This window comes from Synchiropus splendidus, chromosome 1 (assembly GCF_027744825.2).
Source record: "Synchiropus splendidus isolate RoL2022-P1 chromosome 1, RoL_Sspl_1.0, whole genome shotgun sequence".
NCBI lineage: Eukaryota > Metazoa > Chordata > Actinopteri > Syngnathiformes > Callionymidae > Synchiropus > Synchiropus splendidus.
The window spans coordinates 13,021,819-13,035,551 of NC_071334.1; the positions used below are offsets into that span (position 1 = coordinate 13,021,819).

At 39.7% G+C, this 13,733-nt stretch overlaps 2 protein-coding genes across 8 annotated transcripts in view; one reads left to right on the forward strand and one right to left on the reverse strand.

Moving 5' to 3' along the window:
- The window catches only part of xpr1a (xenotropic and polytropic retrovirus receptor 1a), a 53,612-nt gene extending 42,952 nt beyond the window's left edge, over window positions 1-10,660 (reverse strand). Inside the window, exons 1-2 of the mRNA XM_053859638.1 lie at window positions 10,203-10,660; window positions 4,057-4,108 (exon numbers count right to left, since the gene is read on the reverse strand). Of these exons, the coding sequence (XP_053715613.1) occupies window positions 4,057-4,108; window positions 10,203-10,271 (121 nt within the window). The 5' untranslated portion in view covers window positions 10,272-10,660. The remainder of the gene's footprint in view (window positions 1-4,056; window positions 4,109-10,202) is intronic.
- A 1,553-nt stretch (window positions 10,661-12,213) lies between these two features.
- The window catches only part of acbd6 (acyl-CoA binding domain containing 6), a 32,477-nt gene continuing 30,957 nt past the window's right edge, over window positions 12,214-13,733 (forward strand). For all 7 annotated transcript variants that reach the window (XM_053875454.1, XM_053875479.1, XM_053875463.1 and 4 more), the window contains exons 1-2: window positions 12,214-12,688; window positions 13,509-13,573. In XM_053875454.1, the coding sequence (XP_053731429.1) occupies window positions 12,410-12,688; window positions 13,509-13,573 (344 nt within the window). In that variant the 5' untranslated portion in view covers window positions 12,214-12,409. The remainder of the gene's footprint in view (window positions 12,689-13,508; window positions 13,574-13,733) is intronic.

Sequence of the window (13,733 nt, forward strand, 5' to 3'; positions counted from 1 at the left end):
GAGAATAAAGAGAAAAAAACGCAATAGTTTTAGACCACTCTAATAGTAATTTTGAAAGTAACACTCTGTTCTTGTCAACACCTTTTGGTTCCAAGGTGCAGCTCGTGTGATTAAAGAGAAGCTTTAATTACATTTCACCAGTTAAGTGGAGCTTGTAACGAAGGATCTTATCGAAGGGTCAAGGGTCAAACACAGCGGAGGAGTGTGAGACTACAGTATCTTTCAACCTTTTAATTAACACGCGTTCACCTTCTTCCACCCACGTTATTAGTGATCGAACATCTGGGCAGTTGTTCACGGCAGAGGTCAAAGTGTTCGCTCCCTTTCTAATGTGTTCAATTTCCCTTCAAGCAGATTAAGTGATTAAAATGGACCAAAGACATCGCCGAGCTGGACCTTGCCAACAGGTTGATCCATGATCCTCTTGTTCGTGAGGTGGGCACAGCAAGATACAGTACGATCAGACTGGACTAGTTTAGTTAGGCGTCGGGCTTAGTGACACCAAATGGACAGACTCAAGTTTAGGTTTCCATTCCATGATTCCCTCACAAAAGCTCAGCACTGCCACTCATAGCTCACAACTCAGGCAGATACTCCACAGGGCTGAGTCACTTGGTGAGCGTAACACATGAGTGAGCATTTAAACCCAGTGAACTGTCTCCCGCAAGCAAGAGGAAAATGTTTCGGAACAAGACAGGTTGCTCTTTCTACACAAAGAAAAGAGTCAAAATGAGAAGGGGGGACTTTCATGCAGATGGAACATACCCAGTTAGAAGCTACTCTTCATTTTAATGTGAAACTGATGTATTAACTAGTTATAAAAAAAAACAACAAGAGCCATAAGGCCCTAGTTAATAAAGCAACAAAAAATAAAAAAAGGAACAAAATAATAATAACCTTCCACCTTCTTTTAATTGTCTTTTCTTATGTTTCTTTACCTAACTTTTTTATTAGTTATCATTTTATGCTATTTTCAGCTGCCTTAATCAGACTAGCTGGTCCTCAGCCTGCACTTCAAAAAACAAACATTGTGGCGTTACCCTTCAGGATTTGGGAACAAGACCCGGTTCTTCTTCCAATCTCCAGTGGGGGACTCCACAGCTCCACACCACGAAACTATATCCAAATGTATCTGTGATCCTAAATATTGATGGCTAAATATGATGTTATTGTTTTGGTTTTGTTTGTCTATGGCGAAAGTCTATGTTGGTCGATGCACAGGAGTGAGTGCAGCGAACAGCTGCACATGACAGCTTTGTTTTGTGAAGCATGTGGGAAGGTATTAGCAGAGGGGCTAGGTAGCAGTTACTTTGGATGAATGGTGCATATCTCTTTCAGTTGTGGAGCAGATGAGTGCAGGTGTGGATGGATGGACAGCCTCTCCACGGTTCATGGTGTATTTTCTATCACGGCTTCTACCACATCTGCCGCTAGTTCCACATTTTTCTTACTTCCTTTTTTTCACAGTCCCACTATGTCCTTCACCGTTGTGACTGTCCCTCCACTTGTCTTTTCTGTTTACTCCAAAATTCAGTAGAAACACTCCAACAAATGTTGCCCTGCCTGAAGCTACAGGTGTCTGCCATTTGTTTGTATAACATAGAAACTACATCAGGCTTCATATTTGCAGCTGAGCTTGGTTAAATGTGCCGATGAAGCCTGTAGCAATTTTGCAACTTGGGTGTCTGAAGGCTACAGCAGTGCATGCTTAAACTGGCTCAAACCAGAAAACATGTGTAATGTGTCTTTCAAAAGTTATAACAATAGTAAAGAACAGGATGAAATTTGAGGTTTTTAAATGCTATTTAGAATGGAGGATAAAATGCACCTGCCTTCAGAGTCATCAAACCACTCCATAAACCCGGTCCAAAGGTCCATGCAAACATCGGCGTAACGTGGACTGCAACGGCTTCTCCAGAGAAGTCTTCACTTAATTTTTTTTTCATGACTAGCAGTGTCCTGCAATCGCTTGGAAGGTCCTAGCAACTGTGCTGAGCAGATATCATCGATCTCAATAATCATGTCGCCTATAAAATAAGTACTATACCTCGTCTTCAGGCAGTCACTGCAAGGAACCAAATTTTTTTTTCAAAAATAACCTCGCTGGTGTTAGAATTCAATCACATTTGGCAGACAGTGAACAGGTGCCTGTCATAAAGAAAACGCTTCGGTGAACAGTTATTTCTTTGCACCGTCTAATCTTGTTTCTTTTATGAAAAGTCAACAAAACAGCAGCAACGCTGGAATGCACTCAAGAGTAACACGGTTTACTGTTTTCATTATATTCCTGCTCAATTGCCACTAAAAACATTACAAGTGACACACTTCTGAGATGTGCTCAAGCTGTCTTTTGAAATTCTACTGCACCAGACACAAGACAAGATACCGAGATCATCCAGTGAATAGCTCAGTTAAAACTGTTAGGATTATGATTGGACTGGGAGACTTGGCCTTCAGCACTACGTACCAAAACTCAGTCACTGCAATGGGCATTTATTCTAAACAGCTGAAAAGGAAGAGCAGATAAATGAGTTGAGAGATGCAACCGTTGATTTGGAATCCAGAATCCAGAGGGTTAGCGTCTCCGCTTGCATTTACACAGTCTGTAAAGGAGGAGACTTTGCTCAGCAATTCGGTTCCATACACACTCAGTCCATCTATTCAGAGCATGTAAATGTGGTCACTGAGCATGGTATTAATAAAGTCCTACGTCGTTCAAGAGATCCCACACATCAGATGTTTAACTGGACAACTGTGCAGCATCTAGGGCTTTGTTCAAGGTCATATTTACCTCTTTCGATCTTGACGCTTGACAAATCCATATGTTGCAAAACTGAGGGCTTAATATAAAAGATACAGTCAAGGCCTGAACTCTAAAATGGACAAACGGCAGCTAATCCTCTCTCTGTAAGGATTAAAAAGACCTCAGTATGTTAAGAATGATTCATAACTCTGTCATGCATTCAGGTCATAGAGCAACCTTCACACCAACAGATCAATATTTCTACTGATTGATTGATCAACGTCTCCAACCGTTAGAAGTTGCCACCAATCTGGTGACAAGCTGACAGAAGTGGCGCAGAGAGCGATGACCAGTGTTGGAGGCCGAGACATGAAGTGATTTATCATGTTTAGCTCACTGGCTTCAGACGCACAGCTCATATCTCATCACAAGACAAGGCAATCACAGCATTCTCAACAATGGCCTGCAAATATGACGTCTTGATGTTTTGACCAAATATCTTACACAACAGCACGAATGTGTGAAGAGCAAAACACGTTGCATTTGTTTTTTAGAAACTTAAATATTAAGACTAACTATTTATGTATGTACACAAAAGTTCTACTTTATATTTTCATTATTTTCATTTCAGTGATACCTATTTGTAAAGAAAGAGTTTTGAAGGGTCTTTTCCACTATTAATATTTTTCATATAGAAGTTAAAATAATTTGACCACGAGAGCATCATTTTCCTTTGAATTATTGCCGCAGGGATACTCTTATGACACTAAACCACCCAGTCCTGAGGTAAGTGCCTTGCAATATTTTGACAGTCTTGCTGCCGAGTTCAGCACAAAACCAAGTTGTTTACGCCCCTTAAATAAGTATCTAAAATTAAAACAAATGGTTAACATTCTTCCCCTCATCACATATCACAGCAGCCTAATGCCAAGGATTAATAATAGCCAGCAGCCACCCTTGTCTACTCAGCACCCAGCGGCAACATACTCAGTCTCACTTCTTTCCAGAGATGTCAAGTTGGTACAGCAATGGTCAACAAACATTCCCATAGTCTTAGTCACTGACATCAATAATATTAGCTGCATCACCAAGACCGACTGCAATACTTCAAGCATGTCTTCACACATACATCTTATAAGTGGTCCATGTAAAATCGTGGATAGTTGCTCTGAGTCAGCAAAGTCAAAGTGAGCACTGGTAGAAGAGTAATTCTATTTTTAAAGTTGAAGCGCTGTTATTCTGGGTTGCCCAAATGGTCCCAGAGTGGAGGGCAGCGAGTACGGTGCTGAGGTCCAAACAAGGAGTCAGCTTACCTTCTGTAGATGGAGCCTGATCTTGAGCAGCGTACAGCATCTCCTTGAACGCCTGAGAAAAAAGTAGACGTTTAGACATCTTTGTAAGCTTAAATCATGAGAGGTGTGAAATGAGATTCACATATCTCAGACTCACATGCACACACACACACAGCGACAACTTGTTTATAGAGAAGCAACACAGCTCTAAAACAAACCCATGTCGACCAGTTGCAGAGAGTAAGTGCTACAACATCTTTCTGCACGCTGCTTGCTGGTTGGGGTAGAGTGAGTTACAAAGAAATGGAGGAAAATTTAAATAAAGGGACAAACAGATAAGTCGCATATGTGATAAGAAAAGAGCTGTCTCACTTCAGATTTCTTTTCACCTTTTACTATCAAGTTAATTAAAAATAGACAGTGCAAATACATTTCAAATGATTTTTCTTGAGGAGGAGGTGATAAGTTGTCAGTCTGGCAGTCAGGAAAGTAATTCAAAATGTTCTTCATCCTTTTAAAAGGATAAAGAATAGAAAATCTCATTTCATTTTGAAGGAATTGTCCAGCAAAAATATCACTACACGCCTCAATACTATGTCAGGTGACTCATGACAACTTATTTCCTATTGATGGGAATAATGGAATCTACAAGCATCATCCATCATTTAGTTCTAGGGATGCAGAGATACCATTTTTTTCCAAAATGAGAAGTGTACGAGTACTTGCATTTGAGTACTGACCGATAGTGAGTAATTTTTTTTTTACATTTATATTGTAGTTTGAACAACATTCCTCAATATGCTTTCCCTGTACTGTACATTTGTGATACACAAGTTACACAAATTTTACAAACATTTTTACTATACTGACATTCAAAGGCTGTGGGCCACCATAAAGTGGTGAAAATCGGTTTTGTGGTGTCACTGGCTACGACTACTCTATCAGACCGATACCTGATACCGACATTGCTTTCGGTGCATCCCTATTTAGTGCCACCATTGACAAGTATATGAGCAAACCTCATGTAGAAAATCAAACAATAAATATCACATGTACTCAACAAGATATTATATAATGATATTTGGCATAGAACTATTTTGAAGTCAATACTAGAAGCTATCCAGACAGTTAAGACTGCTCCATCCTAAACACCTTTTTTTTTTTTTTTTACACATTTTGCTTTTACTTATAACAAGCATTTGTAGTGTGTACAAGAGAGTATTGTGGAATGCAGTTTTAATCATATCGGAGGAATCATACATCAACCCACTTCTGTGAGATGGCGGCACCAACGGCCACACAGGTGCTAGCATAATGAGGAGCACACATTCTGACATGTTAATCATGGCGTCTATTTTAGTCTCAGCTTACATGAGTCGGGCAAGTTTGCAGAGAAGAAAAACAACAGCAGTGAGAATTAAGTGGCCGCCTGTGATGAAAAACACGTCTTACCAGTAGGATTAATAATGGAACATCTGTAATCAGTTTTCTTTGAATTCATTAAAAGTTACTTCATTCTGTTTTTTTTTTTGTCTCCCAAACCAAAGATTCACAAACCTGCAAAGTAAAGAGTGAGATAGCATGTTAGACAGAGCAGCCTCAGTCGTGGCAACAGTCAACAGTTCAAGCTTTGGTCATGTTGTAGCTCAAATAGTTGTGGGACATGGTGGTTCAACTATCAACAAATGCCAAGGAGAACAGACGTAATGTGAGGTGGAGCTGCACCCTGGACATGGCCAGAGATCAACTCATGCCCAACCACTGATACTCCACAGACTCCACATACAGCTCTAACATTAAAGAGGTAGTACCCACGAAGATAGTCTCTGCGTTGTGGTAAACATAGACTTCCTGTATCCTCCTCAAAATCTATTCTTATGACCAACATATATCCATGCAGCTAGTGCTTCACAATATAAGGAATTTTAGATAAAGGAAGGTTTGGGCTGCCAGAACGACACGATACTGATTGTCTGCAATATCTGCAAGTAGAGGGCTGCAGACAGCCATGACCTGCTTGTATTTTTGCGAGACAGAAAAGGTAAACCTCAGTCCCACTCTCACACAGATGATCTGCATGACTGTACAGTTCACAGAACAGTTGAGTTGCATCAGACTGAGACCTGTCAAACATTGACTTGTGACCTGCCTTTAGTTTTGTGGCTAGTCTGGAGTTTCTATGAAAAGCGGCTGGGGGAAAATAAAAATAAATGCTGGCTAAACTCACCTGTGCTACTGATGATGCAGATTATTCGTTTTTACTTGCATTCACAGGCTGAATGGTGAAACAAGCACAAAACATCACACAGAAACAAAGTTCTGTTGCACTGTCCGTACTAGAATTTTTACTCCATTAGTCCTTGGTAAATCTAAATTATTCTAATTAATTTATTTTTAAGTTAAGTTCATTTATGCATTTCTATATATTGATGAATTAATAAATATTATATATATATATATATATTATAAATATTTACACTGAAATCATGCATTTGAGCGATCATGAACGATCATGGCAATACTGAACACAATATTCATGGTTACCGCTTTGCCCACAACAGTACAGCACTACGTGCAACTGTACATGAATATTGGGCAGTAAAAGTGCAATGATTAACAGATAAAGACTCACATTTTTCAGTCTTATCACATCACTATGAATTTTGCTTTAATTTGAACGCTAAGGAATAGAGCTCCATGTTAACATGAAGTACATGACTTCTGGGTTTGCTTATTTTTTTAACAGTGCTGGTGGTAGTGCATCACGTACGTCACGTGATGGTTAGTGCTGCGTTCTAACAGCAACAAAGTCCCTGGTTCAATTCCAGTTAAGTTCACTCCTTTCAATAAAGGGTGTGTACGTTCAATGTACTCGCAACTTGCCAATGTCGCCCTCAGCGTTTCACCTGGATAGTGAATGGTATTCAACCATTATGAATTGACTTCATACAGATAAGGGACAGAAATGTATAAAGAGATACAAAATACTGTGGACTGGGGTGTTTTTTTTTTTGTTATCTACACATGTATTTTAAGAAGGAAACTGATTAAAAAAAAAAAAGATCTGTGCTTTTTGGTCTCAGACCTGCTTTAAGCACTTTAAAGTTATAATGGTGGATGAAATCTTTCTTGTGCATTATTGGAACAACTCTTTGTTATGTTTTGAAAAGATCCACTCAGAAAAGCTGAAACCAAGTAACTTGTGCAGACAGAATGATTAGATGGATGTGGTTGTGGCAAGGCGACTGAGAACTTAATGGAAACAAATAAATATCAAAGTATCTCTGGTTATGAGACATATCCGAGGAAATGGATTCTGATACTTAATAAAATGGTCTTTTGGCCTTTGATTCCTCCCACAGGATACTCATCTCTTTCTCTGCCATACACAAAATATGGATGGCAACTTTCCACTTTACAGGGATTTAGTACTAGTTCTGATTTTAAGTTGTAAATGTGTTGGAAAATGGTGGGAACCATAAGTAACAGACCTGTGATGGAGCGAATCCCCAGTGAGTAGTTGGGTACCACTGTTATCAAACCTCCTTCATGCAGTCTGTGTTTCAAAGAACCAGCTGCTTTCGTAACATCGAGAGTCCTCAGTGAGTAATCCGGTGTGAGGGTGGAAAATGTTTTACTCTTGAACCAGGTGAAAAATCTGCACTTGCACTGAACAGCCTGAGAGAGATTTGGGTTGTTGGTGTGAAATCTGATACTGTACTTTAAGGATTAAGGCAATGCCTTGGTGATGGGGGTGACAGAAAGGTCAAACAACAAAGGAGCCACATGATGTTCCGAACCCAAAACATTTAATCACTAAATTGCCAAATGATCCACTGAAGAAGCCTCGAACAACTTGTGAAATAAATGTGCTTGAAGATCCATTGAAGGATGTCTTGACTTGAACAGCATCACTTCAACCCTACAGGGAGGCTGAGTTGATCCTCATGTCGGAAGAAGGGTAGAGAGGATGGGCGGAGAAAAAATATGGGAAGAGAGAGAAGGGAGGAGGAGGAGGGGCAACAAGGGCAGGTCTGGTTGGGGACCAGATGTCCTCCCAGTGGGGGAGGAATGAAGAGGTGAGTGTGGATGAGAGGAGGACGGTATAGAAGAGTGATTCTCAGCAGTGTCCCTGCCAGAATTGTAGTTTTTCTAATGTTCTTACACTGCCACACTGATCTTTCCATGTAAACACACCATTCATATTAAAGCAAAGTTGTATTGCATTAGCAGGTGTGGATTTTAGATATACATCAGTACATCTATGCCACCAGTCCTCCTACACAGTTGTCATCAAACTGCAGAGGTAAATACATAAGTGGTCTTGTTCACTCGCCCACATACCTGCAACTGTTGAATTTTGCAGCCACACAGTCTACTGCAATGATGTACAACCACCTTCATATACAGTGGGGATTTTCACTATCAAACAGTATTGGAAGTATATATAGATCTATCCAGCTTGACAGACATTCCTTCTCTTATAACTAAGATCCCTCAGGATTAAGCTGCCAGATAACAACACCATCGCTCACTCGCCCAGTCAATGCTTCCTGTCCACATGAGGCAGAATGGCCAACTTGTCGCATTCATCTTATCTGCATGGAAACTGACTGACCAATCTGAAGAGGAAGACTGCGTTCAGTGTTCAGAAATAGGAGGCAAGGAAACTGGGCTGCGGGTTAATTAATCCAATTGATGCCAAAATAATACGCTGCCACTCTCATATGGTCAATTCAGAGATAGCGACAGTGGAAAGAGAATTCAATTGCAAACTACTAAACTGTGTTGCCGAAATAATGGTCCATTTAAATAGATAAACAAATTGAAATTACAACAAAGGCAAAGGAATAATAGGCAAAATGAGGATGCAACATGACACAATGGCAACATATTCCCACCTCACATGCTGCATTCAGTTTACATGGGTTACATATATTTCATACATCACATTCAAATCAGAATACACACGCAACATAAACATCTGACTTCCAACGCACAAATCCATTTTGTGAATTGACTAGTATGTATTTGAAATTAATACGTTAAATCAGAACACAAATTTGCTTTCATTCAGTTCAATTTAAACATAGTGAATCCGATTATATAACTGAACAGTTGGGGTTACTTGGAAGATTTCCCTTAAAATGCAGATGATAGCCGCCATCATCCCTCTCAGGTCAGGGACTGCGGTGATGGAGATTGAAGGTGTAAAATGGCTGGCACGGTCATGTATGTTTCCGCGCAAACATAGACAGCACACGCATGACAACAGAATAATCCATACAAATAATTTTGTTTCACAGTGTCACTGGGTTGTTTTAACCCCATATTTCAGATTCTGTAAGATGTCAACACCATTGACTAGTACAATATTGTATTTGCATTGTCATTACAGTACACTTTAAGTTTATAAAGAGGCCATGATACCAAAATAAAAGCAGTGCAGTGAGCTTCTAGTCAGCATGATGACTCTGAGAACAAGTCTTTGTCTATAATTCATAGAGCTAAGTGGAACGGAGTAGGCTGCCCTGTCACTGCGTGTCTGCACCAAACCTCCTAATGTACAGGCAGAGTGTGAAGATAAAGTACTCAGTTCACTACACCACACAACAAAGACACTGTGTGCACACAACGATGCCTCCAGTCAAAAGCTAGATATCAAACACCAGAGCCAGTATACGTTGTGCGATCAGTTGAGAGGCGCATATACATATCAATCCCGATCACTTGATAGTATTTTAAATTCCAACACATTGTTTTTGTGAGGCTTTCCGTTGTATTTAATCTTAAAAATCCACATCAACGCCTTTTTTTCTATTGTACTCCTGTAGAGAAAGAAATTAATTATTTATAATTGCACATTAAATATTAAATTAAAGAGCGCGTTAATCATAAGTAAAAATAGGATTTTGTGTTTTTGTTTGCTTAGGGAAAACACAAATGTTTAGAGCACAAGCCGTCAATTCCCTCTCTGTTAACAATAGCAGTCACATGAATCTTCCTTTAAAAGCAAACAGGTTCAACAGTTCATAATAAAATCCCTTTCTAATATTAATGATTAGTATAAAAGTTGTTTTTCCCATTAAAACAGCGTGGACACGCTAATCTTTAGAACAGTCGTTTAATAAGACATGAGCAACTCATTCAGAATAAAACGACTTTACCTCATACAGTAAATACTGCTTCCTCCACTCAGGAGTAATGTGGGATGAAAGATGTTCCGCGAATTTCATTTTCCAGTAAGTAGCGTCCACTGAAAGCTCCGTTAAATCCGACTGCGACTCTTCTGTTTCCCGTCAGCGCGACTTTGGTTGTTCCGGTCAACTTGCTGTTGAACATGCCTCGTCACTCTACTTCGCGCTGCTCTCTCCGGACGGGTCCCGGTCCATATTCTGCGAGGTTCTGACTTTAACAGGTGGTCCGGCGGCAGGACGGCAGAGCCGCTGATCTCGGCTCGGTGACTTTGCTCCGTCCCTCCCGGGGCAGCTCTGGGGACATTGCAGTCCGCCAGCACGCAGAGACGCGGTCACGTGGTGTGCGTCAGCCGGAGCGCGCAGGGGGAGCAGAAGCTGTCGGGACCTGCTCGGGTTCGGAACTACAGCCAGTGATCCACTGGTGTGTTGACTGTTGAACACCGAGTTTAGGCTGCTCGGTGCCCGGAACTAAAGAGACTGAAGTGTATGACAGACACGCCCTGTTTGTGTTGCTGTTTATTGGTGTGTAGCCAAATGACTGTTGGTTGGATTTTTGATATTTGTTTTGTTGTTATTGACTGTAGATGACTTTTGTTTTGTTGTTATTGTCTGCAGATGACTATTGTTTTGTTATTATTGTTTGTAGATCATTATAGGGGATGTCCACCCACCAGGTACACTAACCTACTGCTATGAAGTTTTACCTGGCAGGTACTGCACCAAGCAGTATAGTAATGTTTCTCAGTTACAATCGATATTGCCTGAATATTTCTTAACGTTAAACAAAATGCTGGTGTTATTTCACAAATAAAGTTATTGATCAGTCCGTGATCATGTGAAATGCATTTGACTAAACTACATTTTGATTGTCCACTTAGTTGGAAACTTAACTATTTCAGACAAAATGGGATTAGTTCATTCTTTAACCATTGAAAAATAAAAAAAATAATAGTTTAATTTAAAATAGGATGAAATATTACATTCTATCAATTTTACTTTCTACTGAACCTTGGATTTTCAGGCATTAAGTGGGTTTTTACTTTTAATGGAAACAGAAAAATGTTTTTGTTTTTGTTTTTAATTTTTTTTTTTTTTTTTTTTAGCAATTTTGAGTTCATTTGATACTCCTGCACTGATCTCTTTCCAGGTCTTCAATCAGTCCGACACTCTAAACAGGCCGCAAAATTTATATTTGATAAATTAATATGAATAAAATGAATAAATATTAAATATAAATTAATGAAAAAAATGTTGCTCGTTATATAAAGCAAAACATAGTTTGGGGTTACCTCCTGTGTCATAGAGAGGCTGACGTCAACTGATTTACACAGCTTTTCTGAATTGAGGGTCGCACTTGTAGTTCATGAACAAGCACTGTTCGTGTAGTGGTTTTTTTGTGCGTCTGCCGCTCAGCGCCCTGGGAAACATTGCTCAGAGCAATACTGCTATCTGCTGGACAGTAAGATTAGTTCAAGTATTTAAAAAAAACGTTTCGTACGAAAGCGATTTAAAAAAAAACAAACAAAAAAACATAATGAACTGGAACAATAAATTAACTGTAACTGTAAGTAATCCAGCCATTATTTACCCCACAAACTCGTTATCACCGCCTTAAAAATAAAAAGTACAGGCATCTCTGACTGTTTTCAGACACAGAGACAGTGCTTCTAAAATATTTTTCTTCAAATAATGCAGTACACCTCATAAATCACGTCGAATTCCTTCTTAAACGATGACCAGACTCATTTTCATGTAAAAAAAAATTAATTTAAGTAAAGGATCACTTAAGCTGTCAGTTTGTCAGAACATTCTCAAGCCATTGCTATTGACAACGAGATTTAAATGATCTTAAAACAACCTTTATCGTTTTACCTTTGTTACAGCTTAATGTAATATGTACTAAAATAAATCAATTGAATGCTGGTGAGGTGGACTCGGAACCTTTCTTCGGCATCATTGTAGAGTCGACGTGATTTGAGGAACGGACCACTGACGGACAGCCAGGCTAAACAAATTCGAATCAGGAATTTGTGAACGACAGCGGAATTACATACAAATCTGGTGGCAGAGTGAACCCGTCGCTCACAGGATTTATACTCCTATTTTCAAGGTCCAATTTATATCAGCATTACGTGCGTATCGTCACTGACGCAACTACATAAACAACAACAATTAGAATGGCTTCGAGGTCGCCGTCGTCCTCCCCGGACACTGCGACAGGCTCAGGTACCGACCCAGCTCGCCCAGACACAGGTGAGCCGCTGGGCGGTGCGGGGTCGGACTCCGACTCGGATATAGGCTTGGGTAAATTTGACTGTCGGGAGATGGAAGCGGGCGAACGTCTGGAAGGCGAGGATTTGGAGCGGGAGTTCGAGTCTGCTGCTGAGCGAGTCGGTGGTCTGGTGCAAACTGCAAGCAGAGACCAGTTGCTCTACCTGTATGCTCGATATAAGCAGGTGAGTGGGCGGAATGGGATAAAATAGCCAGTCGGGACTTCATTCTTTTTTTTACCTGTCAAGGGTGATGATACATTTGATCTCAATAAACCCTTATTTCATTTAAACATGTGTAATCACATAAGTACAATTAATAATATATGTAATAAATGTAATAAACAATGTTGAGTGACCCCTCTTTTGTATACACCACTCATTATTAGGTTTGAAATCTTTGAAAGGTCTTATGTCTGAAGCATCGAAACGAATATTGGTATTGTTGCTGAAGGCAGTGTGGTTGATCTATTGAATAGTGATGCATTGTAGGAGACGATACAAATACTTTAGTGATCATTCAGGTGCAACGTGCTGGTGTCATTCCCACTGAATCATTGCACCAGTTTTCTTTGATAAAAGCTGGACTGGCATGAACAGTCCACCATCCCATATACCTCACCACCACATGCCACATATTTTATAAGTTTATTTCACATTTAATTTCCAGGGCTGGGACTTAAGGAGATTAATTCTGTAAAGTAATTAATTAATTAGATATTTTTAATTGATGCAAATAAACAGATGAATGACGTATAATCTTTCTTTCACAGAGAACATTTTTCAGTCATTAATTCCAGTTGCACCACAGTATATTAGTGCTGTTATAACCAAAACATCCATGATGAAGGCGCCTCAATGACATTGGGATGGATGGACCGTTTTCAATGTGTCTTCTTTCGGATCCCACTGTGCAACAGGCTTTAGCTGTCCTGAACCATGTTACCAGTTTTCCTTTCTACCTTCCAAAAAAAAAAGATTTTAATAATTTCAACTTGGTCTGCAGGTCAGAGTTGGAAAGTGCAATACAACAAAGCCTGGGTTCTTTGACTTTGAAGGACAGAGGAAATGGTATGTGTCGACAAAAGTGAAATTGTGCAATATCATTTGCTTTCACACTTTTTTTCTACAATGTGTAGAGTTTTTCATGTCCCTGTGACTACAGACGCTATTTGAAAAAACATCATTTTCTAAAATTCACTGAATGAAGACATGGAGTGTTGTTGTTTGG